This window comes from Olea europaea, unplaced genomic scaffold (genome assembly GCF_002742605.1).
Source record: "Olea europaea var. sylvestris unplaced genomic scaffold, O_europaea_v1 scaffold1061, whole genome shotgun sequence".
NCBI classification, from domain to species: domain Eukaryota; kingdom Viridiplantae; phylum Streptophyta; class Magnoliopsida; order Lamiales; family Oleaceae; genus Olea; species Olea europaea.
Genome location: NW_019227959.1, coordinates 200,293 through 227,486, shown reverse-complemented (window position 1 = coordinate 227,486; position 27,194 = coordinate 200,293). Strand labels below are relative to the sequence as shown.

At 34.0% G+C, this 27,194-nt stretch overlaps 1 protein-coding gene and 1 long non-coding RNA gene across 4 annotated transcripts; one reads left to right on the top strand and one right to left on the bottom strand.

Moving 5' to 3' along the window:
• Positions 1-1,734: 1,734 nt before the first annotated feature.
• LOC111373012 lies at positions 1,735-3,450 on the bottom strand. The gene is made up of 2 exons (XR_002698854.1): positions 3,040-3,450; positions 1,735-2,506 (listed from the first exon to the last, which is right to left on the bottom strand). It is a non-coding gene; the product is annotated as an uncharacterized LOC111373012 (long non-coding RNA).
• A 125-nt stretch (positions 3,451-3,575) lies between these two features.
• On the top strand, positions 3,576-21,650 carry LOC111373011 (ubiquitin carboxyl-terminal hydrolase 27). 3 transcript variants are annotated; one of them, XM_022995460.1, is made up of 11 exons: positions 3,576-3,950; positions 4,118-4,238; positions 6,934-7,034; positions 7,108-7,338; positions 7,683-7,751; positions 7,843-7,971; positions 8,358-8,495; positions 19,022-19,084; positions 19,402-19,510; positions 19,584-19,753; positions 20,926-21,650. In XM_022995460.1, exons 1-11 carry the CDS (start codon positions 3,681-3,683, stop codon positions 21,187-21,189), a joined length of 1,665 nt encoding a protein of 554 aa, XP_022851228.1. In that variant the 5' UTR covers positions 3,576-3,680; the 3' UTR covers positions 21,190-21,650. The 3 variants fall into 3 exon arrangements, with proteins under 3 accessions (XP_022851228.1, XP_022851229.1, XP_022851230.1); XM_022995461.1 differs by lacking the exon at positions 7,683-7,751; XM_022995462.1 differs by lacking the exon at positions 8,358-8,495.
• Positions 21,651-27,194: the final 5,544 nt, after the last annotated feature.

Here is a 27,194-nt window from a genome sequence, read left to right as displayed (position 1 = left end):
AAAGTTGTTTGTACAATTGTTGTTGAAAATTTTAATTGATTTATTAAAAAAATTAAAAATTAAAATAGGTGAATGTGATATTGCCAAATGTACGTTTTCGGTCAATCAAACGGACCCTTTCGTTTGATTGTAAAAATAAAATTAAAAAGGAATTTTAGGGAATTGAATTGCTTGAAAATTATTTTTTTTGAGAATTGTAAATTATTGCGTTTGATTGGGATAATTTTTCAAGTGGAAAATATGGAAATAAAAGTGTTTTTGGTGTTTGTTTGATTTTGTTTTATATGAAAATTGTCAATTAAAGGGATATATTTTATTGGTATTAGGGATGAAATTTGTTTCCATTGCCAACAACAAAAAATTTCAAGAAAATCATCTATTTGTTGATATTCGTTTGGTTTTGTTTTACATAAAAATTGCCAATCAAAGGAAAATATTTTTTTTACATATATTCTTAGAATTTGTTTTCATTGCAAAAAAAAAAATATATATTGTCAATACAGATTACTTTATAAATAAATAAGTTTTAACAATTATTCTTTTTATTGTAAATATCAAATCTATATTAATTTATTTATTTTGATCATGGTATCTATTTTATAGTTAACTTTTTTTTTTTATAAATATGAATTAGTAATAAATGAAATGGTATGTATTACTAAAAAAAATCAATTACTTTTAAATTTAGAAAAATACGTAGTATCTCAAACTATTAAAATAAGTAATTTTTCTTTTAGATCTAATCAATACTAATTATCTATAATAAAATTTACTTAATAATTATAAGTAAATTTTAGTCAAACATGAATTAAATAAAATATCTATTTTGACAATAAAATATTCATATTTCATGAACGTCATGAAAAGAGTAATTAATAATTGTAGTATTTTTAATACAATTTGAATAATTGACATTGGTCTTGAGTTGAGATTTAAACTAGAGTTGGGCTAATACTAATATTTAGGTCAAAATCCTACAATTTCATCTTAGATATTTATATGGGAGAGCTAGGCTAATGCTAATTTAAGCCAAAATTCTTCAATTTTATCTTAAAATACTTATAGGGGCTAGGGGATAGCCCAGCGCTGTCCCCCACTATCTCCACCACTGGATATTTCATTATCATGATAATAAATAACATTATTCATAGAATTATACAATTAGATATTGCCCTTATTTTGTAATCGAAAAGTCATGAATTCCATAATATATGTGATTAAAACTGAAAATTAATTGTTAATTTAAATTTGAATTTTAATCCTCACCAAACTACGACTTTGTTATAAGCCCCCGTTTGGCCCCTATTTTTGGTAATGAGAATGAGAGGAATAGTGTTTTGTTGAAAAAATGAGTGGTTGAAAAAGAAGGAAAAAATTTCGATTTACGTGTAATATTATTTTATAAAAAATTGTGTAGTTGAAAATAGGAGAAAGAAAGAGAATGTAATTTAATGAGGATCAAACAGGGCTAAAGATGTAGCCCATGAGACATTAATCATGCGATTCCACAAATCAGGTCTTGGATTTACCAGGTTAATTGTCCCGAGCGTTGAAAGCACATGCTCTTCCATTTGCTTTAAAGTTTAAAATTCCAAATCGTAGTTAGTGAGATATTATCGTTGATTAGTATTATATTCAAATTTAAGTTCGTATGGTAAGAGGTATTTGCATACCAATGAGTTCATTTTTCTCGTTGTTATTATCTTGCACTTAATATGTGCGAGAACAAGAGCATATTCAAGTTACATATTCGCTTGCAGTTGAACCTTTATTTCTTTTTCTTTTTTTCAACGAAGATAGAATAATACATGAAGGTTTCAACTATGGTGTTTCCATGGGAAGTTGGTACTACAACTCAACTATTCCTCCAGACGTGAAAATGATGTAAATATGTAAATTATGGACATAATTGATTAATACACCCAAATTTCAACTCCCCATCACTTCGAAACATGTCTCCGACTTTCTGTTTCTAGCACCTTCGGTCGGCACAATGACTGAGCCCCTATTTGGTGTCCATTATTTCAAAAAACAAATAAAATTTTAAAGAGTATTTTTAAGAGAATGCGTGATTAAAAAGTAGAAAAATTTAGATTTATATGTAAAATATTTTATTACTGGTTGAAAATAATCCGAAATGATTGAAAGTGGGCACCACATTTGGGCTGAATTGCTTCAATAAAACTTGCACAAAGTTGAGTTACAAAAAATTGGATCACAAAGTGTATTGACAAAATCCAGATAATTGATTTGAAATGATTTAAAAATCTGTTTTTGAAATGATTGTTATGGATGTTATTTTGTCAACAAACTTTATAATCCATCTTCGTAAGTGAAGCATAGCTGGAATTGCTTGGACTGCCACCTCTTCTGCTATTATGATAATGATATCAGATCAGCTGCTCTTCGCAGTAGGAGTTTGGCTTTCCCTTGCTCTCTTGTCCAATCCACATTATGCATTCTTGCTCCTTTCATCCATCTTCTCCTTCTTGTATTGACTAACTGTCTGCAAAATCCATAGCAATTGCAGAACAAATTCCAAAGTTCAATAACTAATCAAGAAGTAAAACACAAGCATTCAAAATCTTCAAATTTACTGGAAAAGTCTCAGACATCCAAGGAAGGATAAAAGCAGCACTAGCTCTCAAGCCTGGCGAAGGCGAAAGCTCTTAGGCGGCCACTGCGAATGTTTTGAGAAACAAGCCTTTGGATTTGTCATCATGGACATCAAATTAAATGACAATTATACTTGTATATAGGAAAATAAATTGTTCCATTCCTGTATGGTCAGCAAATCAGGTAAATGAAAAATGCTGACAAAGTGACGGATGGATGAAAATTTTGAATTTCAGGGACTTATCATCCCGGAAGCAATCCAATTCTCATGCTCAAGGGGTAGACTTCAAAGTCCCTATATTCTAAAAGAAGCAAAAATGCACATGTTTCGATCCAAGATCACATTTTATGCACAACACTGCAATTAAATTCAGAAAAAAAAATCAACTAAAGAACAGAATCAATTATCAAAGCAATACATACATATACAGTCAGCATATTCCAATACACAGGGAACAGCATCAAATTAATGGAGGTGTCTCAGACATCCAGGGAAGGATTGAAGCAGCATAAACTCTCAAGCCCGGCGAAGGCGAAAGTTCTTAGGCGGCCACTGCGAATGTTTTTGAGAAACAAGCCTTAAAATTAATCATCATAGACACAAGGTTAATCACATCCATAAAACCAATTGAATTCTTTTCAAACAAAATCAGAAAATAAAATTTTAAAAAACCACGCAATTTTTGCTACGGTAGTAAGCACAAGACCAAACAACAGATAGCACAAACGTAATATTAGACAATGAAAAAGAAGATTTATAAAACCGTTCGAGAGAGGTGAATGATCACGGAGAGGCAGTTATAAAGGCCGAAGATGAAGTTTAGGGTTTGGAGATGTACGAGATTCTGCAGCGCAGAACTGGGGCATGGACTGGGCCGAAGTTATGGACACGGGCATATCCGTGGCCCAAGAAATCATACACCATGTTTGGCAAAGCTTAAAATGCTTTACTTCTGAGTTAATTATAGATTAATAATTTCTATTAACCAGAGAAGCGAAACATTTCCTTTCTTGCGCCTTGAGTTAAAGGGCCTCTGATTTCATGCGTTGTAAGAGTTGCCAAAATGAAAATTCAAGAAAGCATAAAAATTAGTTCTTTGATTCCAAAACTGTCTAAATTTCTGCCTGAACGGAACTGGGGTTCTGCTTCTGGGCTAAAAATATCTGCAGCCGTTGGTGTACTGGGTGCTGCTAGTATAATCTTGGCTGTAAAAGATAAATTTTTGAACTTTAACAACCTGCTATTGTTATCAGATAGTGATTCTGAAAAGTATTGGGCAGTCCCTGGATTGCAAAATTTTGGAAATAATTGCTTCTTGAATGTTATTTTGCAGGTGAATTCAGCTCTCTCTCTCTCGAATTAAATTGTTTTCGCTGGAGTCGTATTGTGGTGGTGTTAGAAATTTATTTCTACAGTTTCTTTTCTGCTGTCCCACATGAATATGATGCCATTATCTTAGTTTTCTATATTTGTTTATAATTGATTTATATTTGGGTTTAGGCTTTGGCAAGCTGCTCGAGCTTTCGGAAATATCTTGAAAAAACTGTGGAGGAATTCAAGTTTTCATCAGATAGAGTTGAAAGCACGCCACTTGTTAATGCCCTGTCTTCTCTAATGGAAGGTCTGTGCGAAAATTGTTTTCACGTATTGAAAATTTGAAATTGAATTGAGGAGTTTGCTCATTTGGAGATAAGTGTCTCCATTTCTCAATTCATAATGCGATTGTGGTATATTATCAAATTCAAGCTCTGCATCTTATTTTGAGTAATATTAACTTATTAATTTTGAACTTGTTGATGTTTATAATCTCTTGTGGTTCAGTTGCATTCTTATCGGCGCATAGCTGCAAATTGTTTTTCTAGATGTGGGGATTTCGTGGCTACTCTAGAGTTTAGAAGTGTGATTATTAGTCAGGAATGTGTCTGTTTTGCAGTTATGGTTCGTCTTTAAAATGCCATATGATGTTTTCCATGTTGGATGTTTTGAAAGGCTTTTTTGGCATCTTGGAGAGGTTAATGTAAGGATCTTGCATGATACTTTAATCTTTGTTGTCCAGGCATGGTGATAGGTTGGGTTATACCACAAGCTTAAATGTTCAGAGAATATTAGTAGTTTTAGAGTTTCAAAATATAGGATTATCCTAATTTATTGCATTGTACTGCTGTTTCTATTATCTCGCAACTGTGTCCGTATCAAGTATCGTGCACTGGTTTCTACTTTTGAAAGGCTAACGAAATCATTAATAACATTTTATTTTATATTCATGGTGTTTCCCATCAACTTTTTCTGAAGACAAAAAAGATAGATTTCAGAAAGTCTATTCTCTTCCTGACATTACCTCATGTTACAAGCTTTAGTTGTATATTCTCGTCACAGTAGTGATTGTTGTGAAAATAGTTATTGTATTTACTGTATGGATAATGTTCTCAAAGCTAGATGAAAGATCGTTTGATCCCAATCCTTCTCCCCTTCCCCCTGCCACCTAAACCAAGGTTTCGATTCATTGGAAGTCAAATAATTTCAATTCACATTTTGTACCTTGTCCAATCCAGTACTGAGGTTAGAGCGTTCCAAGACGTTTTAACTGAATCAACAAAATTCAAGGTGACGTTTATGTAAAATCAAGGCACACTTGCATGCAAAATTTGTAGGTTGTGGCGATCTTTCACTCTGCCATTAGTTTTGGCCCACAATTCATGCTCCATCTTGTCACTGTACTTGAAGACATTCTCAACAAACAAATCTGTATTTACTTGGCAGCATGACTTCCATTTTTCTTTTATTCCGCTTTGGTTTTGAAATGGGAAGAGCGAAAATCCTCAAAGATGAATCATGAATCTTCCATTTACTTTTCTATATGCTCATTTCCTTTCTTGCTTTTACTTCATTATTGATTAATAAGAATGACACAGTAATAAAGCCTGGAAAGGTTCCAATGTCTTTTATGCCTTTTGTCTTCTACTTTACATTAAGCTAAATATAACTATCTATCTGTACCTATATATAGAATTGTTCCTAAAATAAGGTATTTTCATTTTTGGATAAACTATTCAGCTTAAAAGTCATGTAAAGCATAAATTCTGAATTCCAGTGTGGAGGAACTCGTGTCTAACATAACTGGATCAGCTGGCCTATTGTTTATTATGGCTAGCTTCTCAATTATATTTGCCTGCTCAGAATGTCAATATTCTCCATGTATTTACACTTGATTAATTCTTTATACAAGCACAATTTTATACCACTGTGGTGGTGCATCACCAATCAATATCCTCCATATGGTGCAATAAACTAGGTATAAACTGATAGTGTTATGAGTATTTAATGTAATATATTATTTGTTTAAGACTACGTTAGAATGCTTTTTATTGATATTCCATTCTCACTCTCCTACCTCTAACAATTCTTTTGTGTTCAAGATGTATGAAAATGTGTAGCCCTAATCTATATCAGGACTTTTTTTCATTCTTTTGTGCACAAGAATTTATCTTTAAATGTTTCTTAATTGAGGCACAAGAATTTGAAAGATAGATATTAGTATTTCCATTATAATAATGACAAGAGAACTAAATAAGGAACTCAAATAATATCAAATCAAATCTTTTATAACTAGAAATAAGGAAAGTCTTTGACTTCCTCTCCAAGCATAAAGAGATTCGTGTCAAATTCATGTCAAGCAGTACAAGTGTTCATATGGAAAGTTATACAGTCAAAATCAAAATCTACACCAATATGATATATTTCGTGAGCTTGATCGGTTCTAACAAATGTACGAACACTCAGACTACAACGTGAATGCATTGAGTTAAATACTGCAGCGCGCTAAATTTCTCCAAATTACTCACTAACAAAAATTCGAATTTGTTTAATTAATAAAGCCAAAATAAAAAAATAAAAAAAATGTTCAAAAACATATTTTGCCTACAAAACTAATGCTTATTGTGTATTACCCAATGATTCTGTTATGGGATGCTTGGTATCAAACTAATGCTTATCGTCCTGATGTATTACCCAATGATTCTGTTATTGGATGCTTTGTATCAAACTAATGCTTATCGTCCTGATGTATTACCCAATGATTCTGTTAGATCTTGGTTTTAGGCGTTGCCAGTGATTGCACCCAAAATGGTGTTATTTCTGGAAAACGATGCCCACCTGGTCTTATTTATCTCTCCATCCTACATGTATTACTCTGATGCGAGTATTTCTAACACTGGACATATTAAGCTTTTGTTTCCTGGTTGAGTTCAGTTATAAGCTTGGTAAGTTGCATTTAACATTCATGGCCAGCATGACCGATAGTAAACATGATCTTGCAGAATTAGGTACTGTCCGACATGGAAGAGCTGTGCTCAGTCCAAGAAAACTTATGCTAGCAATGGATAATTACTTTCCAAGTTTCAATCTAACTAGCCAGCAGGTACTTTTGTGATAAGCATTTGAACTTCTTAATCGACGAGGAAATGTTTTAACTTGAATTGGTCTGGATGTAGGACGCCGAGGAAGCATTTTCTCATCTTTTGTCTTCATTAAGAGAAGAACTATCAGAGCAATATGTCCCTGATCGCAGCTATTTGGCTGATTTGACTTCCCCTCATCATAGGATTCGAATAGTAAACAGCAGCAATGGGTGGAGTGAATGGCAAAGGTGGTTGCACAGTTTCCTTGGGCCCTTTGATGGGATAGTTGGCAGCATTTTAGTTTGCCAAAGCTGTTCGATTCAGGTTGAATGGTACCAGTAAGAATATTGATATTATGATATTATTTATTTGAATTGTCAATGCCCATACTTAAGTTAGGTAATTAAAGTAAATGCGAAGTGACTTGAGTGTATAGGTAGCAGTTGTATCATAATTTTTTGTTATAATTTTGTATATAAATGGTATACATTAGCCAACTTGTCAATTTTGTTGACTGTTCTACAATGATTATCCTCATAATATTGTAAGCTTGACCAGTTGACCTTGTAGTGGAAGTAGCAAAATGAAGGGCATTCTTTCAATCATTCAGCCTTTTCTCTTTGAGTGAGTTATTTATTTTTATTTTTTTTTGACCTTTCTCTATGCAGATATCTCTAGATTTTCAACTATTCCACAGTTTGCACCTTTCACCCCCGATCAGCCATAATGCTACAATAGTACGGTTTACAATTGTGATACAAATGCTTTCCATACCTTTATTTTCAATTCCTTCCTTGTGGTGATGTTTTTCTGGTATATACATTTTAGATGGAAGGATGCTCCCTGGAGGATTGCCTCAATCATTTTTTAGTTGCTGAACATCTTGAGAATTATTGCTGCAGCCACTGTTGGCACAATGCTGCAATAAAATATGTGTCTACAGTGGCTGAAGATAAGGTAAATTTTCATTCCATACTCTTCTTGCATAGATCTATCGTCTATGTCCTGGTTGAGGTTTGTCAGCTCAGCTAAAACTTATGGCCCTCAAGTTGTGTGTATGATCTCCTCAAAACTTTTGGCCACGGTCTTACCCATTTTTGTCATGTTTGGTAGTTAGGATTGGTTGGCACTGGACGCTATCAAGGAAGGAAAATTGGCTAAAATCTTGTTCATTATGTTGTTGAGTCCTTTCCAATATTGTGTACCAACATACACATATATCTTTTAGCTTCTATGAACTGAGAAGTTCTCTGTTTTGTGTGTCTTGGCTGGCATATTTCATAATGAAACAGTTGGAAATTTTGAAATTACCGGTGTATTCCTGAAACACACCTTTTTTTCAGACAGATGTTGAAAAATTACAAAGTTGTACTCATGATGATTCATGTGACTGCAAAACCCTTTCTTCCCTTCAAGGGCTTCCATGGTCAAATAGGTTCTGTCGTGCTTTCAAGCAACTCAGTATTGCACGGAGTCCTAAGGTATGAACATTTCCGTGGCCTCATCTCTATTGAAGGCTTGGCACATGGTTATTGAAATTTTATTTTATGCAGTATAAAGACAGGGATAAAGATATTATTAATTAGGTTCACGGGGGAGCATGTCATGGTTGGGGAACACTGGACTTGTAAAATTTGAACTTGGCGTCCGATGCTCAGATATACATTTATGTTAATACAGTTAAAAATTTGAATGCTCCGGCAATAACTACTACTGGAAAACTAATGATTAAAGGGATTTTCCCATTTATTTGCCCTCAAACACACTTCATATTATTCTCTTTAATTGCCAGGATGGTGCATTAGGAAGCACATTTGTTGATATCAGTTTTGGATATAATGTGATACAGATGTGGTGATATTTCAATCTCAAAGTTTTCAAAACAAAATACATTATAGGTATGTGAATAAGTAATAATAAATGAATAAATACTATATGTATACATATAGAAAATGTTAGAATAAGTATTCGAGTCCATAAGAAATTTTATGAGAAAGTATGAAGAATGTGTAATTCTTATTCACTTTTCTGATGATAAAGAATGTACAATTTATAGGAGAATGGAAAGAATAAATCACTTCCTAAAATCAAGAAAAAGTTTAATTTCCTAAAATACTCTGCTAGCTAAATGCCTAAGAATGGGAATTGATAAAAATAACATCCCTTAATTTGGAAACTAATTTGCTGCTACAGGATTTCCTAGAAATATGGACAAAAAATAAGGAATTCCACAGAATAAAGTACAAGAATTTCAACGTGGGTATTATTCTTTCAATAGTACTTAGTGACTATTTATTTAGCAGCAAATTGCATATACAGAAGCATTTAGGACGCATACTATAGTGTTTTTTTTTTTTTTTTTTTTTTTTTTGTATAAGTAATCATATAATTTTATTAATCAATAGGATAATACATGGGAGGTGTATTATTAAAATAAACAAAAAAGAAACGACATGAAGTTAGGCAATCTTTCTGTACGATTAGTGGCCGCAGCATTAAATCAAGTATACAAAATCATATAAAACAATTCTCTGATTTGTTCTGTTGTTCTTGTTTGGTCTTCAAAACAGCGTCTGTTCCTTTCTCTTCACATGCACCATACAATGCATCCTAGTATAAGACTCCACACAAGTCTACTATCCTTTTCTCGAAATCTTTTCCTCCTTGCCCGCAATACATCTTCTATGCGCTTAGGCAATGCCAAATCCAAATGTTGGGAAGCTAGAATACTATTCTACAGCCACCAAACACCATCACAATGGATAAACAAATGGTCAATCGTTTCCCCATCTCTCTTACACATATAACACCACTTGATAACACAAAAGCCTTTTCTTCGAAGATTATCCACCGTTAACGTCTGTCCCCTCACAACCGTCCATAATAAGGAAGCCACCCGTGGGGACAATTTACATTGTCACACCATCTTCCAGGGAAATGAACTCTCCACTAGACCGAACATGGATCTAAAATAAGTGCGAACTGAAAAAACACCATCCCGTGCCAACCTCCACCTGCTATATTTGCGCTTCGTGCAAGAAAGTCAAGAACAGTGCATAATCATCAGTTCTCAATCCTGTAATCCCCTTTCAAAAGCAATATTCCAGCTATAACTTCCATTATATACGACTATTACATCACTCATCATAGCGGACGGTTCCAAAACAATGTGGTACAAAGAAGGAAACCATGCCTTTAGTGGACGATCTCCACACCAGCAATCATCCCAAAATTTGATACTATTGCCATTCCCCACCACATAAGTCAATTTATCTCGAAAATCATTCCATCCTCGTCGGATATATTTCTACAAACTCATCCCATAAGATCCACGACCCTCGATCGAGCACCAACCCCCTTCCATCATACCATACTTCGCTCCTATAATTTCTCTCCAAAAATCTCTACTCTAAATCACCACAACCATTTGCCCAATAAAGCCTTGTTAAACAGAACAAGACTCCTTAATTCAAGGCCCCCCATCCTTACAGGAGAATAAATCACACCCTAATTAATCAGATGAAATTTCCTCTCTTCCCCTAATTCCGTCCAAAGAAACTCCCTTTGAATTCTCTCTAATCAATTCGCCATTGTAACAAGAATGGGAAGCAGTGATAAGAAATAAGTTAGGAAATTAGAGAGAATGGATTTAGGTTCATTTGGATGTATAGAAATTAATTTTTAATCATCTTGGGTATTTAGCATGTTTGAGAGAGAGTTATTGAAAAAATACAACCTCGGGAATGCTTCAAAAAATTTTGAAAGTCCAAAAAAGTTATTATTTGTGAAATTTCTTACATTAAATATTTTTATGAAGATGTAATAGTTAAGAAGCACCTATGCTTGTAAACTTGTTATGTACCCGTATCTGATACGTATCCAAGCTCCAATGCTCTCGGATAACCTTTGATACACATTGGATATTTTTTTAAATTATTTTATATATTTTATATTTTTAAAATTTTCAATACATTAACGTATATTTATATGATTTTCGATACATATCCGATAGTTCACGGTTTACATGCACCTGTATTACAAAACATTGCTTTGAAACTTCTTGTACAACCTTCTTCTTCATCTAGTGCTTAAAAAATTGGAGTACGTACTCTTTTGTGCCCTCTGTGAGAAGAAATAAAATAACGCTACAATGATGTGATGAATTACTTTTCATTCATAGTAATTTGCATCTTTTATCAAGAAAGTTACATCTCTATTCAAAAAGAGAATTCAAAATGTGGAATATCTCATTTGATACTCTACTTGAGGTTGCTGATTAGATGATATTAATATTGCTGCACATTTCTAGAAACTTTCATATTCTAGAAACCATACAACCTATAAGTCTCTAGATTTGCTCAAGAAGCAAGTAAAACAAATAATAAAATAGTGAAAAATCATAATTCTCTAAAGGTGATGCACCGACTTTTAATAGCTGTAAGTAGGCAGTGGGTCTTCAAATTGTATGCAAGCCAAAAACTAAAGCAGTATCAATCTGACCTTCGTCTCTCATGCCCACTTTGTCCTCTAAGTTGTTTTATATCAAAAAATCAAAATCAAAATCATCCAATCCACTAATTATGGCAGACGCTTTCTGCTCCTCAATTCCTATCCCAATATTTAATGGAGACAACTATGATTTTTGTTCCATCAAAATAAAAACTTACTTTTGTGCGAATAATTTATGGGATGTCGGTGACGAGTATACTGAATCAATGACATTTCCACTCTAACTGTTGTACAAAAGAATGAACTTAAAGAGAATCAACAAAAAGATTCTCTAGCTCTACGAATGAGTTGGCTAAAATGGCAAAAAAAGCTTGGGATAAATTGAAAGAGGAGTTCTACGACGGTGACAAGGTATGTACTTACCATCTTCAAACTCTAAGAAGGAATTTTAAAAATCTAAAAATGTAAGATTCTGACATCGCGAAAGATTATTATTCAAGAATAGATGAAATAGTAAATTAACTAAGATCTTATGGAGACGATGTTCTTGAAAAGAAAGATGTTGGAAAAATTTTAATTACTTGTACAGAAAAATATGATCTAATTATTGCAGCTATTGAGGAGTCTAAAGATATAGATAAATTAACAGCTGCAGAATTAATAAATTCACTAGAAGCTCATGAAAAAGATTAGAAAGATGTTATGAAATTGACACGGAAAATGATTTTCAATCAAAGTTATTATGTGTGATTTCAGAAATCTAAGGTGAAAGAAAATTCAAAGATAATTCTAAAAACAAAGAAATTCAAGAAAAAGAAATTGATAAAAGCGGCAAGTATCCTCCACGTGGTATTTGTAAAAGAAAAAGTCATTTGGAGAAGGATTGCTAGTTTAAAGGAAAACCAGAGTACTGTAGCTATAAAAAATTTGGTCACCTTGTAAATTTTTTTTTGCTTTAAACAAAATCATCAAGATAATTTGTCTGAAGAAAAAGAAACCGAAGGACGACTGTTATATGCCTCCAGTAAGGATGCATCTGAAGACAAATTGGATTTGTGATATCTAGATAGCGGCTGTAGTAACCACATGACAAAAGATGAAAGTATTTTCTGCAGTCTTGATAAAATTAAGGCAAAAATCAAAATTGGAAATGGAAATTTCATAGAGGCAATAGGCAAAGACACTATTACCGTTGATACAAAAAAGGGCAAGAGAGATGTCAATGAAGTTCTATTGGTCCCTACAATAGATCAAAACCTACTACTTGTGGGTCAAATGATGGAGAAATGATACAGTTTACATTTTGAAAGAGATTATTGTACAATCTATGATAAGAAAGATAAATTTCTAGTAATTGAAAAAATCAAAAAGCAGGAGAAGAGAAACTTTCCAATCCAATGGAGATACGTAAACAATACAGCAATGATGGTGTAAGTGGACGAGTCATGGCTATGGCACAGAAGATTTGGACACTTCCACTTCCACGGGTTGAAGATCCTTCAACAAAAGAGCATGATGAAAGATCTATTTGTCATAAAGAAGATTAATGAAGTTTGCGAAGGATGTTAGCTTGGGAAACATCGTCGACCATTTTCATCCGAAAAATCTTAGAAAGCGAAAAAGCTATTGGAGCTGATACATACTGATATATGAGTTATGATGTGTACTCTATCACATGTGCAAAATAAGTATTTCATTCTCTGCATAGGTGATTACACTAGAATGACATAGGCATACTTTTTGCGTGAAAAATCCCAAATTTTTTAGATCAAAATGTTCAAAAGCTATGTTGAAAAGTAAGGTGGTCACAATATCAAGGCAATCAGAAGTGACGGAGGTAAAGAATACACATTAAGAATTCAACAAGTTTTGTGAAGATGAAGGAATGAAGCATTAGCTCACCGTTGGATACGCACCAGAACAAAATGGCATGTCAAAGAGAAAGAACAGAATTGTAATGGAGACAGTTAGAGGTATGGTAATGGAGAAAGGTCTTCCAAAAACCTTTTGGGCAGACGCAGTAAGCACCATAGTTTAATTACTAAACCGATGTCTGACCAAAGTTGTGCAAGATGAAATACCAATAGAACCATGGAGCAGACGAAAACCTTCAGCAAAGTATCTTAGAGTCTTCGACTTCATTTGCTACACATATTCCACAAGAGGTAAGCTAGATGAAAAGACAGAGAAAAGAATCTTCCTATGCTATAGTTCTCAATCAAAAGGCTATCAAGTCGATAACTTGAGAACAAAGAAGCTAATTATAAGACACATTCCACAAGAGAAAAGAGGTAAGTTAGATGAAAAGACAGAAAAAAGAATCTTCCTATGCTATAGTTCTCAATGAAAAAGCTATCGACTCGATAACTTGAGAACAAAAAAGCTAATTATAAGTCAGTTCGTTAAGTTTGATGAATAAGCCCCGTACAACTGGGAGACTGGTCAAGCTGAAAGAAAAGCTATCAGCATCCTAACACAACCACAAAAATAGGAGGGTGACGTCGAAGGGATCAATAAACCAGAGTTTCTACAACAAGCAACGATAGAAATCTGTCGACTCACTAAAATCGTCACCAAGAAAAACAAAAATATTATCATAAATATATCAAATCTGCAACTTGATGATCGTAGAACTTGAAAGCTATGAAATAGCTTCAAAGCAACCAGAATAGATAAAAGCTATTGCCGAAAAAATAAAAATGATCGAGAAAAAGACGCTTAGAAGCTTATAGATCTTCCTTGAGACAAAGAAGACATAATAATTTAGTTGGTCTACAAGACAAAACTTAACGCCGATGGCTTAATCCAAAAGTAAGAAGTAGGACTGGTTGCTAAAGGATACTCACAGCAGTTTGGCATCGACTACAATGAGACATTTGCTCCAGTTGCTCAACTTGACGCTATAAGGGCGCTAATTGCATTAGCCTCACAGAAGAAGTGGAAGATTTACCAGCTAGACTTGAAATCAACATTTCTCAATGGTTATCTTGAGAGGAAATTTATGTCGAACAACCTCAAAGGTACATGGTACAAGGTAAAGAAGATGAAGTTCTCAAACTAAAGAAGGCACCATATGGATTGAAACAAGCTCCACAAGCGTGGTATAGCAAAATAGACAACTTCACTGAGCATGGATTTCGGAGAAGCCAAAGCGAATCGACTTTATACATCAAAAATCAAGGTACAAACTGTATACTCATTATATCTCTATATGTCAATGATTTCATCTATACAGGGAATGATGAAAGTATGATAAAAAAATTTAAGGAAGATATGATGAAAACATTCGAGATGATTGATTTGGGGTTAATGCACTATTTTCAGGGATCAAGATAACTTAATCTGAAGATGGGATATTTATTACTCAGAAGAAGTTTACCACTAATCTTATAAAGAAGTTCGAGATGGAAAGTTGTAAAACTATAGCAATACCATTGGATAGCAACAAATCTCTCAAACAAGAAGACTGTACTCCAAAAGTAGATAGCTTACAATTTCGAAGCCTAATTGGAAGTTTACTCTATCTCATAGCTACAAGGCCAAACATAATGTATGCAACCAGCCTACTTTCAAGATTCATGCGGAATCCAAGTCAAGTTCACAATGGAGCAGCAAAACGCATACTAAGATATCTCCAAGGAACAAAAGACTATAGAATATGGTATCAATCTACGCCTGATTCAAGACTATTTGGGTATACTCATAGTGATTGGACAAGATCAATGGATGATATGAAAAATGCATCAAGCTATGCATTCACACTAGGTTCTAGAATATTCTCTTGGGCATCAAAGAACCAGGCAACGATTGCACAGTCATCAGCTGAAGCAGAGTATATTGCAGCAGTAATGGCAACAAGCCAAGCTATATGGCTAAAGCTCATACTCGAAGACATAGGAGAGCCACAAGATAAAGCTATAGAGATTTACTGTGACAGCAAGTTGCAATAGCGATGGCCAAGAATCTTGTATTTCATAGCAGAACTAAAACACTGGAATCAGGTATCACTTCATTAGTGAAGCTGAAGCAAATAAAGAGATAGAGCTCAAACAATGCAGAAGTGAAGAACAATTAGCTGACATATTCATTGAGGCGCTACCACGAGCAAAGTTCGAGTTTCTACGAGATATGATTGGAGTTATTGAAATGCGCACCGAGGAGGAGTATTAATACTGCTGCATATTTCTAGAAACTTTCATATTCTAGAAACCATACAACCTAGAAGGCTGTAGATTTGTTTAAGGAACAAGTAAAACACATAATAAAATAGTGAAAAAATCAGAATTTTCTAGAGGTGATGCACCGACTTTTGAAGTTATAAATAGGAAGTGGGTCTTCAAGTTGTATGGGGGTCAAAAACTAAAACAATCTAACAACATTTTTTTCTCCGTCCTACTTTGTCCTCTAAATTGTTTTATATCAAAAAGCTATAAAAATCGAAATCATCCAATCTACTATTTTTCTAGCCCACTATATCTATTCCTAGGATTTTGTCCCATTATAAAAACCATCAGATGAGCCAAAGTTAGAGTGTTATTTTTAATGATAATGAAGAAATTAATGTTGATGTTGAAAAAAATGAAGTTTCAACAATTAATGATTAAGATAAAGTGCTTTAGTACTTTATTTTATTTTTATTATTATGCTTTTGTGTTAATTTTTTTTATATTAATAAAATTATGTTGAATTTTATTGCACTTATCAGCGTATCCTAGTTTTTTTAAAAATGTAATCTTATGTGTCCGTGTCCATGTGATAGACATCCAATCAAATTGCAGCCTAATCCATCAAAAATTCTAGAGTATTCCATAGGTTGTTAGCAATAGGGGTAAAAGGGTAATAGATAGCTAGCAAATTGTCTATAAATGTAAGGGGGAGTTGGGATATTCATTCATTCACGTGTATGTTGAGTCTAGTGGGAGAGTCCCAAGCCTCTCGAATGCTCTGGGTTGTTTGGAGTCCTTTCTTTCGTTCATTTCAATAAAATTAATCATTTCCATTTCAGTTTTCATCTCTGCATTAAACCAAACAGCTTTAAGAGTTGGGGTTCTATCAATATGGTATCAGAGCAATCATGCTGGCCCTGGGGTGTTACAGTTGGTGAAGGAAGGCACGTAGAAGTTCGGGAAGCAAGGATCGATGAACTAAAATCAGAGTTTAGGGCAATGAAATCTGAAATTAAGAAGGTAATGTCCGGGATGCTGGAGAAGATGGATATGATGATTAAGAAGTGGGACGTGCAGGAGAAAAATAGCCGCATCACGCACCTCCAAGAGGAGCCGGACAGGAGGAAAACTGAGGAGCCGGACGTGAGATAGATTTTCATTGTTGATGAATTTTCAGACTGGAAACAAGGGGTTAAATCGAACTGGGAGCTAGCACATGATGAACGGTGTGATAAATTGCACATATTATCATCACCATCGTCGGAGGTGGAGAAGAGGTCAGAGTAGGATCTGAAGGGAGCCTCTATGAAATTGAGGAAGCAGGAGAAGAAGAACGAAGGAGAATCCAGAGATTTAGTGGAATTAGACCATGACCAGAAGTTGGCCCAACAAGGAAATTGCAACATTTCATTTAATCAAGCCCAAGACGTAATGGGCCCATATGGGGTAAGAATAAATGGCCCAATCACTACTTGCAACCCTAAAAACCATCAGACGTCTCCAGTTTTAAGCCCTATTTTGCTGCAATTGGGCAAACGACTATACCACAGGTGGAGGGAGAAGAATACAATCGAGCATCACACTGGAGATGCACACAGCCTTTCTCTCAATCGGTTGAAAGGGTTTCATCAATACAAACATAGAAAATCTTACATTGCGGGGAACTGGAAACGGGAGGAAACCGGAACTAATACAAACGAGCATCCCAGGAAGGAAAAACAATTGGTAGCGGCTGCACTCAAACCCACCCTTACCTTTGAAATTCCGACAAAATTGGATGAAATTTGACTTAAGCCAAAAGGCAGGGATCATCGTGACGAACTGAGGAAAGCTGAAAATCGAGATCGAAGGTTGGAGATATTGGTTTTCAAAGGAAGGGAACCTGATGGGTGGATATCTCGAGAAGGCTCAATTTCGAAGAACGTTTTGGTGCGGAAGCAGGACGGAGCGATTGAGGAGAACAGGAAAAATTTCGAGGTTCAGGCAGCTCCGACGGTGATGAAAGGAAATGCTATTAATCGGTTGAAATTGGCCCAACGGGTGGAAGTTAATGGAACTGGCCTTGTAATCTAGGACGAGGGAAGGATGCTAGGGCCTTGTGGTTTGGGCCATATCATTAAATGGGCCCATAGGGTGGAGGACAGCATGGACTCCAAGAAACAAGCCCACTTACTTTACAGTCCTTATTGGAGCAAAATTAATATACACAAGCTAATAACTACAAGCTTACTCCAAAAATGGTTCACCTCTATGGAGTTTCGAATTTTGAAGTTGAGCTACACTTCCACCTTGAGGACAAGGTGGATTTCGAGGCGGCTAGTAATGATAGACATCCAATCAAATTGCAGCCCAATCCATAAAAATTCTAGAGTATTCCAAAGGTTGTTAGCAAGAGGGGTAAAAGGGTAATAGATAGCTAGCAAATTGTCTATAAATGTAAGGGGGAGTTGGGATATTCATTCATTCATGTGTATGTTGAGTCTAGTGGGAGAGTCCTGAGCCTCTCGAATGCTCTGGGTTGTTTGGAGTCCTTTCTTACGTTCATTTCAATAAAATTAATCATTTCCATTTCAGTTTTCATCTCTGCATTAAACCTGTCGGCTTTAACAGTTGGGTTCTATCACCATGCTTCTTAATGTAATAGTGCAAATAAAGCATAAGGTTATCTACCTACCCAATAATGTCTTTTTTTCGATTTGAATTGCTACTTTTGATTTTTGATTTTAATTTTTGAATGTAAGTTATTTTAGACAATAAATGGTAGTCACTACTCCCATACTTCACCAATTTCTAAAAATCTTTAATATTCTATTTTTTGAACACGAAAATTGATTCTCGAAAGAATCAAATGGTGAAAGAGTAACATAGTATAATGTTCCTCATCATGAGAAACTGCTTGATTTGGCCATATTTGATGCTAATACGTTTATGAAAAAAAAGAAAAAAATAAATTTGTAGGGGCTTCATGATAATTTATCGTCTAGGGCTTCAAAACCTTCAGGGCCAGCCCTGGAAAAATAGCATATTGCAACAACACAAAAGGGTCTTTGAAGTATCAGTGCTTTATAGAGAGTACATACAATTTTATTGTTTTCGCTTTAAATAGCTATTGGAGTAAATATGTGATTGAAGCATTACCATCAGTATCCCTGCCAAACAAAAACAAACAAACAATAATAATAAGTACTCACATAAATAGGAAAAATGGAAAGAAATTGAAGGAATTGATGAAAAACTTTGATGTAATAGTGTGAAATAATTTAAAGTGAAGAGATTGCATGTTCATCTTAAATGAAAAACAGCAAATTGGAATATGTTCTATTTTATTATCCACTCCTTAACTTGTTAGTCGGCCTTTTACCAGTTTTCATTCTATAATTTTTTGCTTGCAGATTTTATGCATTCATCTGCAACGTGCTTCAGCTAATGTATCTGGGCAATCAGTCAAACTTCGGGTATTTTGCTTTAGATTGTTAATTATGATTGATTCCTTCCTGTAGCAAGGTATATGTGGCATATAGATATTTCATTGCCCACACTTTTTATACTTCTTGTTGCCATTCAGCTCTTGACAATATCATGCAACTATTCTCATTACTATTTTCCTGCATTCTATCATTCCTTTTGTGCATTTATCATGCTTGTGTGGAATTATTCTAAATTTGCTCATTAGAATTTTTCGTAAAATTTTTGCTGCGTAGACAATGTAATTGTTTCTGATTTTTCGTTCAGTCAAATTATAATATCGGCTAATACGATGTCATCTTTCCAGGGCCATCTCTCTTTTCCATTGTCCCTGGACCTGTCTCTATTCATGAAAAGTGAAGTGGGAATAAAGAACTGGGAAGAAAGTTTGAAATTTAAGCTATCAAAAAACCAGTGTTAGCATTCCTTTCCTCCACTCACCAGAAAATATAACTTGATACAGGTTTCTAAGTTGCAATGTATGTACAGGGGAAAACATTTCGTCAAGAACGAAGATTGCGAAGGAATCAGAAAGAAATACAGTTGCACTACCCGATAATAATTGCTTAAAAGCCTCTATAGGAGGACCAAGTTTGCTTGAGAATAGTGGATTTGCTGATACCATAATCGGTAGTATGCCTGCGCTTTCTAATGACAAGGTTAGTTGATGGTCGAGCATATTATTTGGACAGATAATCAATATGATATGCTACAAAGTTTCTCTTATTAAGGGTGAAATAATTGCAACAAAATGTTAAGAGCTAGAGTTTCAAATGTTTTCTTGCTCTTTCGTTCAAAATTTATTACATAATTATTATCTTGTGACATGTGACAAGAGGCTTTTCTGGTGCTTATTGAGTTAGTTTATCAAATTGTTTCAGTCACAGGGTTTATTGCTTCCTCTTTTAGAACTGTTTTGAGCTCTTTGATTATCATGTTGAATGCAACAAGGTACAAAAAAGTGAAAAAGGGAAAATGACATTGAGACGACCCGTTTTGTAACCCTTTGCCATTTTAGGTTTGAAAACAATTATTGGAACTGGTTCATTTGTTATCAATGGAAAATAAAATCTTCACATAAGCATGGCTGACTACCTGGAGCTTCTGAACATTTTGAGACTGTGAAAGTAGTATCTGAACAGTCACATACGTGTAATGAGTTCTCTTTATTATAAAATTTTCACTCAATTGGATGTCTTAGTGCATGTATGGTTGGTGACTAAGTTATAACTTGAAGTGATATAATATAAGTGATTGAAACATGTGGGTCCTAAACAATTTGTGGATAATAAGTGGGAAGTAATTGTGTATCCTACAAAATGTTTGGATTAAAAGTATGTTTGACCATAAATAATTATAAAATAATCACCAATCGAAAATGCACTTACTTTTTTCTTGATTATAATTCTTTTATCACTTTCTTTATGTCTTCGAGTTTATCTTTTGATTTTAATTTCAAAAGTTTTTTAGATTTCATTTCTTACCCTATATTTTTCCTATTTCATCTTGCCCCACTTTATTATGTATTGAACCATCTTATTTAAAAACTTATAAGAGTTTTAGAAAAGACACATTCATCGAAATTTAGTCTTCAGTATGGCTTCTCGCATGGAGGTTGGATTTCGTTTTTATCAAAGGCCTGAGATGTGTATATCACATTGCAAATAATATATCTGAATAGAGACCACTGTATGTTGGTTGTTGCTATAGCCGAGTGCTTATAAAATTAAATGTGCATATTTATTATTTTGCAAATAGATGTATGAAGATTGTTAATGTAGTTTTCAAATGAGTTTATTCTCATATAATTTGGTTCTTGTTCTTTGTGCAGGAGGTTAGTACAACACCTTCAAAACCTCGAATATATCGTCTAGTCTCTGTTGTGGAGCACTTTGGAAATGTTGGAAGTGGACATTACATGGTTTACAGAAGAGTAACAGCAAAATTAGGTGCTGAAGATCCAATTGCACTATTGGAATCTGCTATTGATCAATGGTTTTGCATCTCGGATTCTGAAGTACGAAGTGTATCAGAGAAAGATGTTCTGAATGCAAATGCAAGTATGCTGTTTTATGAGAAAATAGTTGAGCACTGAGACCTTTCAGTCTAGATCTTTTTGTATCAACTATTCTGGAGAAACTGAGAGGTGCAATTGGTTTGTTATGGGGTCACCGTGATTTTTTCACGTGTAGAGCTATGGAGCCCAAAGTTTAGAGCTAAACTTTTCATGACCAAAAAGGCCAGAAGAGAAATCTTGCAAACGATTGACGCATATATTTATGGATATAGAACTGATGTCTGAATATTTGCATTTGCACGCATTTCCAGAACTCAAAGAGATCCCAACGGACAGATGGGAACAATTAATTGAATTGTATCGATATGTAAATGGAAAATATATGCTCTGCCTAACTGCCTTGAAGATTCACCATGTGCATCAATTTGTTTTTCCCTTATTTTTGGGATGTATAAACTGATGCTTGCTTCTTAGTTGCACTATTACTGGATAGTAAATTCTGTTTGTTTTGTTCTACTAGAAATCTCAATATTTTCAGGAAAGTTGTTTGTAAAATCTTTTGTTATGTACGTAGGAGTAACCTCTTCATTGTTGATTTACTTCCGCCTTTCATAGAAAATATATGGACAAAGGAGCCCCCAGGGCATATCTCCCAGTGGCAAAGGGGAGGGCGCATAGGGCTCAGCGCGGCAGTGTGCAGAGTTCGATTCCCCGCAAGGTGGAATTGGCTTTGTTGCAAGCGGGAGTTACCATATGGGTTAAGAGCCTTGGCCTATCCATGAGCTCTCCACCCTGGCTCCTAGGAGGCACATCCTGCGATTTACCTCCTCCACGATGACCCAGGGTAGGGTCGGTGAGGGCCCTTAAGGTTGGGGTTCAACCTTTTTTTTTTTTTTTATATGGACAAAGGAGGATATATAGATGTCTGATTGTGCTTAAAATTTGAAAGTTAAGTTTAGACCTGAGGATTCGGGAACCGTCCAAGAGAGAGATTGAGTCATTTGGCCGGAACCGATGGGGCGTTCATCTGGTTCCTTTTTGACCCAGAAGTTCATTTGTGGCAACTAGCTTGCTAGCCTTTGTACTTGGATTGAAGCAGGCTAAAGGCATAGCTTGAAGTGAGAATGTAGTGAGGTCAAGGTAGGGAGCTGGACACCAGAGATGAAGCAAAACCAACCGCATAAGTGCAGCTAAGCTGATATGCATCGGAGAATTATGTTATAATAAAAAGTAACTTTCAGCTCATGTTTAATAAAATAAGTAACTTGAATGTAAGTTTTATAGTGTCCAACTCAATAATTCTATAAACAAAGAAAAGAAAGTAGTCACGAGCAAATACAACTCTTGTGGTCAGTTTCTTGTGTTTACTAGCAAATGCTTTCTTGATTTGCAAATGCAAATGGTAGAACGAACTCAACGACATCATATCATATCATGTAGAATCTAATATTCCTTAATCATTAATTGCACATTTTATAATTTGAGCACTTATGGAATATAAATGGCCATTTGACAAAATTTCTTTTTCTTGTAGAACTTCTTCACGAAGAAATTGTATTAGGATAACTTTCTGTAAAAGCTCTCTAGCTAGAAAAAACAATCCAGAGAATTATTTAAATATACTCAAAAATAACTTTTTAATTTCAGAAGCAAATTTTGACTTTTCAAAAGTATTGTCAAATGAGCCCCAAGTCAGCACTTTTTTAAAAGCACCAACGCTCCCAAAATATCTTGGCCGAGTAATCTCCATTGGCTTGTAGCCCTCTCTCTCTCTCTCTCTCTGCATCTTGCTATTTTTATTATTTAATAATTTTCGCCGTGAAAGTATCATAAAAGCCAAATAATTCTACACATTTGTTGCTTGCTAAAAACAATTTGGTGGAGAAAAACTGTTCAATCCACTTTTTTCTCTCAACCTTGAGAAACATCATGAAATAACACACAACTGAGATGTGTATATATATATATATATATATATGTGAGGCTCTAAGTATTTACCTTATCAATATTCTAAACCATTTGAACTATTTCAATTTTCAATGGTAAAGGAAAATAATAAATTCTGAAAAATTTCAAACGGAATTATTATTTACCTTTCTTCGTGTCTTATGCATTTTTTTCCTTCTTTGATAGATCAGTAATCGACTGTTAAACTAAAAAGAAGTTATCCCTTCACGCAACTGAATCAAAACAGTTACAAAAAGGCATTCTTCTAAAATTTGTGAAGTATAAATTGTGAAAGATAGGAAGATATCTCTCTTAATCGTTCAAAATTTAACAATAAAAAGTTTACTACATTGCCTTCCCATTGAACATGGCCTTGAAAATTGGCAGTCATTCCTTCAATAGAAAATGCTGCTGAGCTTGTATGATTAAAATTTGTTAAAATATCTTGCATTTTTCCTTCTCTAGTGAGCCATTACTAGTTCTCTTTAATACATTTTGTTGGGAAAAAAAATAAAAAATAGAGCGGCTATGACCCTTTCAACGGTGAAGAGCTGTGTAGAGGAAGGGGTGACCGACCGTTTAGTCCATGGTCCACTGGATGGTCACTGTACGGACAAAAATTGGAACATATTGATTTTGCTCGTTACCATCTCTTGCTTCAAGCTTTTTCAAAGTTCAATAATGACAGGCTACCTAGAAACTAAACAACAAAGATAAAAACTTCCTTTACTGCACATTTTCTATATCTAAATTTATCATGTTGTCCATAGCAGCTCCACTTTCGGGCCCCTTTCACTTCGAGTTTCTTCCTTCGTAGCCAAATCTGATTTTACATTTTGGCGCTTCATGTGATATCTTTTGTTAGGAAGGAGTGGAGTTACAATCCAAATAATTTTGCAGATAAATTTAAAATGTAAAAATTTCCCAAGAACTGTAGTGATCAAAACAAGAAAAGAAAAACATTAAGCCTTAAGAAGCAACGCCAAAATTGGCAAATCCACAAAATATAGTAGCTATTTCTAAATTATATGTATATATGAACAAAATGAGGCTAAAATATTGCATAACGCCCAACATTTTTATTAGAAATATATATGTTTTCTGTAATATATTCACAGTCAGGTTGTGCACAAGAGACAACATATCTCAAAAACCCTAACTGGGGGATTCCCTATTCCTAATCTAAGCAGTCTCTGTGGATATACATCTCTTATTATATATCCAATATATTATGCACTTCTATACATATATATAGGCAGCATACATGTGTGTAGCAAAAGGAGACTAATTTGTTTAACAAAGTTCACCATTCTAGTTATGAATTGGAGTTTTCTTTCTCGCAGGAGTGTAATCCATTGCTGCTAAATCTTCAACATCAGGGAGTTCTTGTTTTGTTCCAAGAATTCCTTTATCATTCTCGGTATTAACTGGTCGAGGACTCTCCATTTTTAAACGCCTTGCTGCAGAAATTAAGACAAACAGAAATGAAATCCCATTTCAAAAATTAGTTCTCTAAACCTAGAAAAAAAAACGGGGGGAAAGTGAACAAAGAAAGAAACATAAATCCTACCTTGAGAACAGGTCGAGACGATGCAAAACACTAAAAGAACTAGCAAAACAATATGCTTTGTGGGCAAAGCAGCCATCTTAACTACAAATTAACGGTTTTAGAATATTAATAAATCTTTCTGCGTTCTGGCTCTTAAACTGCAAGAATATCCTATTTATAGGCAAAAATTTAAATGGTCAGATTCATAGCAGATGTGCAATCTCTATACGGCAAAATTCTGTAAGTAAACTTGCCTGCAGGGGACCCGCCTGGGGACATAGAGTCACCATCAGTGTCTTCAGCATCTTTTTGCAGAAATGATTATTTGGGCTGCAAAGTAAATCGTGATTTGCTTGCTCCAATATAAGACAACATAAGCGTATGAGTGACGGGGGATTAATTAGGGTTAAGGGCTATGTACTGTTGCATGCATACTATCAACAAGAAACAGATCATATGCTTGGTTTCTCGTGTAATGCGTAGAGAATTCGCGGTACAGAAAGTTTGGAACCCTAATATGGTCTGGTCTCGCTATTTTTAGTGTATCTGATCAACATAACTCGATGAATAGTTTAGGCTCTTATTTTTAGAAATAACGGAGTGCCTGTTATGGGAATTGGATTCTTTTTATTTTTTATTTTTATATAAAAAAAAGTCGAACCCCAACCTTGAGGGGCCCCATCGCCCTGCCCCTAGAGCTTTGTGAGGGGGGCAAATCGCGGGATGTGTCCCAACATGTCAGGGAACAAATATTTATATCTATCTTTCTTCATGTTGCAAGGACGATATTTAGAATAAATAATTGATATACATTGAAATTCAAGACTGTTCGATGTATATTTTGTTAAAAGTGAATTTTTTGGAGAATAGGTAATTAAAAATTAGAAAAAAAATTAGGGAGCCCCTATTTATATATCCATCTCACTCTATATCTGTTCCTACTAAAATTTTAAATTTTGAAAAATTACTATTTTTATCCACATGACATTCAATATCGTCCTTATTCAAATTCATTCATTTTAACATTATTCATCAAGACTATATATATATATATTCCAATGCTATTCCCTGAATCCTTTCATATATCTATCTGCACCATATTATAAATCTGTACATCCATATCATTTTATATATTTATCGCACCATTTTTATATATCTACCATATCATAATTCCTTTATAATCCTTTCATATTTTCAATCATTGTCATTTATGAACTTTCATTTTTTATTTATTTATTATTATTATTATTTTTACTTATTTTGATAATCTAGCAGATTAGCCACCATTGTTTTGAATCTAAGAAAATCAAGAAAAAAATCCTTGCAAAAAATTAAATTGTTGTTTTGATAATCCTAGCAGAAAAATAGTTATCAATGTAATTTTCAATTCAAAAAAAGAAAAATAATCCCAACAAAAAACTCAAATAATTCGAAATGAAATTTCTTACTGATACTACTTGAATTCAAAAATGCACATTTTCAAAATAACCCAAATACAAATTAAGAATCATTGATATACTAAATTCATAAAACCCACAATAAAAGGTAATCCTTAATTTTCAAACTCTTCTTCATATATTTCTCCGTCTGTATGTATTTGCTTTAATAATATTTCTTTCATCATTATTTTGACTTTAGTTGAAGAGGATATTTTATGAATATTATGGTTTTAAAGAACCCTATCAAATAGAGGTTTATTTACCTTCTAAACAAACCTCAAAAAACTCTACTTTAAAATTTTTCAAAGAGACCAAAATAAAAGACAAATTCTTTTATTTAGATTTTATTTTCAGCATGCACTAAAAAAAATATTCTAATTTTATCTTCCATGATATGCAGCATGGATGTGTAATTAATAGATGCTCAAGCCCAAAAAATTGATCTCAAATAAGTTCTATCTACAATTCAATAATGGTGTTTATGTGTCTTTTATTTTCCTAATATTAAAAAAAAAAAATCATCATACCTACTCTTCATAGGTTAAATAAATTCTGATGAGTTAATATGTCTAATAGGTTTTTTGAATCTAGACGATGCTTATAAACCTCATCCACATTTTCTTCTAAATTTTTTATGGTGGAGAAAGATGCATTTGCAGTTATAGAAGCAGTTCAAAATAAAAATCTTCTCTGCAAATAAGACTTTTGAGTATTGAGGTAGGAAAGATGTTGCTTACTTGGTGAAAAAAATCAAGTGTCAAAAGAGTGTCAAACCTTGGAATTGTCTATTTTTGTTAATGCGGTAAAATTATTTTAGCAATTCAAGAATATTGGGATGGTTTTAAGACTTTCATTCGCATTAACATTATATTGAACTATTTTATCCAAAATTAAAAGACAAATTCTATCAAGTCCATTTGTCTACATATCACGAGATAAATTCATTTCAAACATAACTCCACTGTAGTCCAAATTGGATTATCACATAATAGTTTTGTTAACTGTAAATAATATACTCTACAAGCTCCTCACGCATCCTTCGTCGTTTTTCGATGTGTAACTCAAGATAGAAGACAGATACAAATTTTAACCTCAAGAACGCCCATTTTTGCGAACAAATAAGGATTAAATCAAGGACCAATCAGAAA

Excerpts from the sequence above, each read along its gene's own strand:
- LOC111373011 (XM_022995460.1), top strand. The coding sequence starts at position 3,681 with ATGAAAATTCAAGAAAGCATAAAAATTAGTTCTTTGATTCCAAAACTG. Across the intron at positions 7,035-7,107 it reads TCAATCTAACTAGCCAGCAG|GACGCCGAGGAAGCATTTTC; the intron begins GTACTTTTGTGA and ends GTCTGGATGTAG. Across the intron at positions 19,511-19,583 it reads TAAGCTATCAAAAAACCAGT|GGGAAAACATTTCGTCAAGA; the intron begins GTTAGCATTCCT and ends ATGTATGTACAG.